Source organism: Limulus polyphemus, unplaced genomic scaffold (assembly GCF_000517525.1).
Source record: "Limulus polyphemus unplaced genomic scaffold, Limulus_polyphemus-2.1.2 Scaffold6277, whole genome shotgun sequence".
In the NCBI taxonomy this organism is placed as follows: domain Eukaryota; kingdom Metazoa; phylum Arthropoda; class Merostomata; order Xiphosura; family Limulidae; genus Limulus; species Limulus polyphemus.
In genome coordinates, this window is record NW_013671887.1 from 33,864 (window position 1) to 37,345 (window position 3,482).

The window sequence follows — 3,482 nt, forward strand, 5'->3', positions numbered from 1 at the left end:
TTGTGTGACATAACACGTCACTAGGTAATTTGTGTGACATAACACGTCACTAGGTAATTTGTGTGACATAACACGTCACTAGGTAACTGTGTGACATAATGCATCACTAGGTAACTGTGTGACATAATACAGCATTAAGTAACTGTGTGACATAATACGTCACTAGGTAACTGTGTGACATAATACGTCACTAGGTAACTTGTGTGACATAATACGTCACTAGGTAACTTGTGTGACATAATACGTCACAAGGTAACTTGTGTGACATAATACGTCACAAGGTAACTTGTGTGACATAATACGTCACTAGGTAACTTGTGTGACATAATACGTCACTAGGTAACTTGTGTGACATATACGTCACTAGGTAACTTGTGTGACATATACGTCACTAGGTAACTTGTGTGACATATACGTCACTAGGTAACTGTGTGACATAATACGTCACTAGGTAACTGTGTGACATAATACATCGCTAGGTAACTGTGTGACATAACACGTCACTAGGTAACTGTGTGACATAACACGTCACTAGGTAACTTGTGTGACATAACACGTAACTAGGTAACTGTGTGACATAATACGTCACTAGGTAACTGTGTGACATAATACATGACTAGAAGACTGATAATCAATTTTCACAAACTTTCCTTTATGGGCCCCACATATAAGTTTTACAGTAAAAGAAAATATTAAACCATCTCGACCATATACCTCGTGCGGCGTACGCTACTGCCGACGAGGCCATTCGTATAATACCAGCTGATCTGGTGAAGGCTAGTATTGAACAAAAGGCTTCATCAGTAATACTGGAAACATATCAATAAAGAAATATATATATGTGTGTGTGTGTGTGTGTGTGTGTGTGTGAAGGGCTTACGATAAAAACACCGCAATACCGCCACTGTTGTTGTGGCAACTTATTGTCACGTTCCTAACCAGATGTGGGTTACACAGATCCGGATTAACTAATGTGCAGTCGGTAATCTTGCATAGGGCCCCCAGCTCACAGGGGCAAAAAAAAAAAATATCTCAACGATTTCCAAAAAAAAGATGTAAAAAAAAAGCCACAACTGGCCTATAATAACAATATATCTAAACTTCAGGTTTTACAGTGACCACAGTGCTTTCTCAGCCTATCTGCTAGTTCAACGGGGCCGGGTACAAGGATATTTTAATCAATTATATTGGACTTTAAATTATTAGGGTAAAAACACAGAATATTTACCCTAACAGTGTTTTCTGCTGAGAGAGACGTAAGCCTTTTATTAATAATGATAATACAGGGAGTTTATCTGATATCTAAGGCTGTATATATAAAAAAAAAGAGAAATTTCCCATAGTGCACCAGGCCCCAAAATCCTTTAATCCGACAATGGGTGTACATTTTAATATATATGTTTAATTCACTGTTAAATATTTGGTTGCCAATTTTCAGAACAATATATATATATATACTGGATTTACTTAATTTTATCAAGATTTGTCTAAAAGTGAAAAGATAAAAATAACGATTGATTCAAAACATAAAATTTTCTCGGTTTTCCACAACTATTCTCACTTTTCCATCTCTACTCAACAAACTACTAACTCAAAAGCTGGAATCACTCATTCTGCAAATACTATACACAGTTTAAGGTCTTCTGTTTACAGTTTTGTAATAACTTGCATATTACAAATTTACGTTGCTAAATTAAAACAATCTGATCTCATAAATATTTTTTAAGCGATGGGTACTTGAAATCCATCTTGAAAAAGTTGATAGTGCTGAAACAGGCGTGTTTTAGTACAAAATTAAACTTTAGGGGGATATCTTAAAATTGTATATAAGAACGTTAAGGTTATCTTTTGTGTCTTACCTGTACGGCTGAGGGTCAAAATCGACAAGACCAGGATGATAGCCAATAAACAAAACAAGTAACATTACTAAACTGGACACCTTCACTACATAACGTAGCACGCTTCCTTCGAAAATCCCGTGAAAATGAGGGTACTTGACGTTTCTGGAAATAAAATAATAAAAATTGTAGATTTTAATATTTTGAAAATGGATTAATCTTAAAGGCGATAAATGACTTTTAATATCATAACTGGTGTTTTTGTATTTAATTAAAGAAAGAAGGTTAAGTTTAATGAAAAAATAATAACCTATCCATGGATGGCATTGTCTTGTTGTAGCTAGCCTCTTGTATTCTTCGGTAACTAGGTCCTAATTCAAAACTAATCTGTTCCTTCAGCCCCACTGTCTGCTATTTATCAAACGAACCAATCGTCACATTGACGTCACATTTTCAAACCAATGAGAACACGCTTAACATAGAAACACGAGGGAAGTGAGCGTGAATTTGCAGAGATGAAATAAGGACTTATTCACTAACATTGGCTGCATCAGCGTACATGACCCAATTATAAAAAATAAGTTCCTATGTCTTCCTGTCTTGCCCCAGAATACTTATAAATGAAATTAATGCCACCTGGCATGAATTATCGGTATCAAATTCAAGCTACAAGCGGTAAACTAGAACATTGTTCGAACAAATATACTGGGGTTACTTTTGGCTATTCTAACTTCAAGTTAAAAACGGTAATCTAATATACGCTACGAATGAAATTGGCAAAATGGTTGAAGTCTCCTCTCCAAACATCAACCTTCACGTACACAGACTGGTTAAGTATGATATTTTGGCGGTTCCGTGCAAGGTTAATCATCACAGTAATACCGGTACAAGCATGCGCAGCTAGCTCCTTAGGACGAATACGAAACCGAGCCACACGAGCCAAATCAAAATGACGTGGTACGGTGTTAGAATTTTGTTTGTAGTTAAGCGCAAAGCAACACAATGGGCTATTTGTGCTTTGCTTATCACGGGTATCGGAACCCGATTTTTGGCTTTATAAATCTGCAGATTTTCGACTGTGCCACTGGGAAGAGGGATAGTACCATGTTCGAGTTTATAGAGAACATTAATTCTCACTAAAGGTTTCGTCTCGAGTGTCATCCAACATAAAATATGGTATATGACAAGCGGAATAGTTATTATTTGAAAAATGATAACATATATACAGCTTATAATGTTTGGAGATGGTCTGAAAGGGTAGTAAGAGAAACTTTATTACAAATGTACAACGTTTCGACAAGCTTATGTCAACATCAGGTACGAAAGTTTCTCGAAACGTTGTACATTTCTAATAAAGTTTGGTTTCACTACCCATTCAGGCCGTATCCAAACTTTGTTTTCTAAAAGGTGGGTTCCTCGTCATCAAATTTGAATATATTGTTACGACAGCGGAAGTCACGCGACTCTGGGAGCATGCGCGCTGGAGTTTCTAGAAGGATCATGAATCTTCCTGGCAACTCTAGTTGGTTCGAGGCGCCCTCTTTTTTAGTATATAAACCTGGCGGAATATAAGAGATAGAGAGATATATATGCGGATAGATTGAAGATAAGAGTTAATTGAGGCAAGTGAACAGTAGGCACCGT

General features: G+C 36.6%; 1 protein-coding gene across 1 annotated transcript in view; it reads right to left on the reverse strand.

Moving 5' to 3' along the window:
• The window catches only part of LOC106473563 (adipocyte plasma membrane-associated protein-like), a gene marked incomplete at its 3' end in the record, with an annotated part of 35,834 nt that extends 33,289 nt beyond the window's left edge, over nt 1-2,545 (reverse strand). The window contains exons 1-2 of the mRNA XM_013934249.2: nt 2,149-2,545; nt 1,860-2,003 (exon numbers count right to left, since the gene is read on the reverse strand). Of these exons, the coding sequence (XP_013789703.1) occupies nt 1,860-2,003; nt 2,149-2,165 (161 nt within the window). The remainder of the gene's footprint in view (nt 1-1,859; nt 2,004-2,148) is intronic.
• Nucleotides 2,546-3,482: the final 937 nt, after the last annotated feature.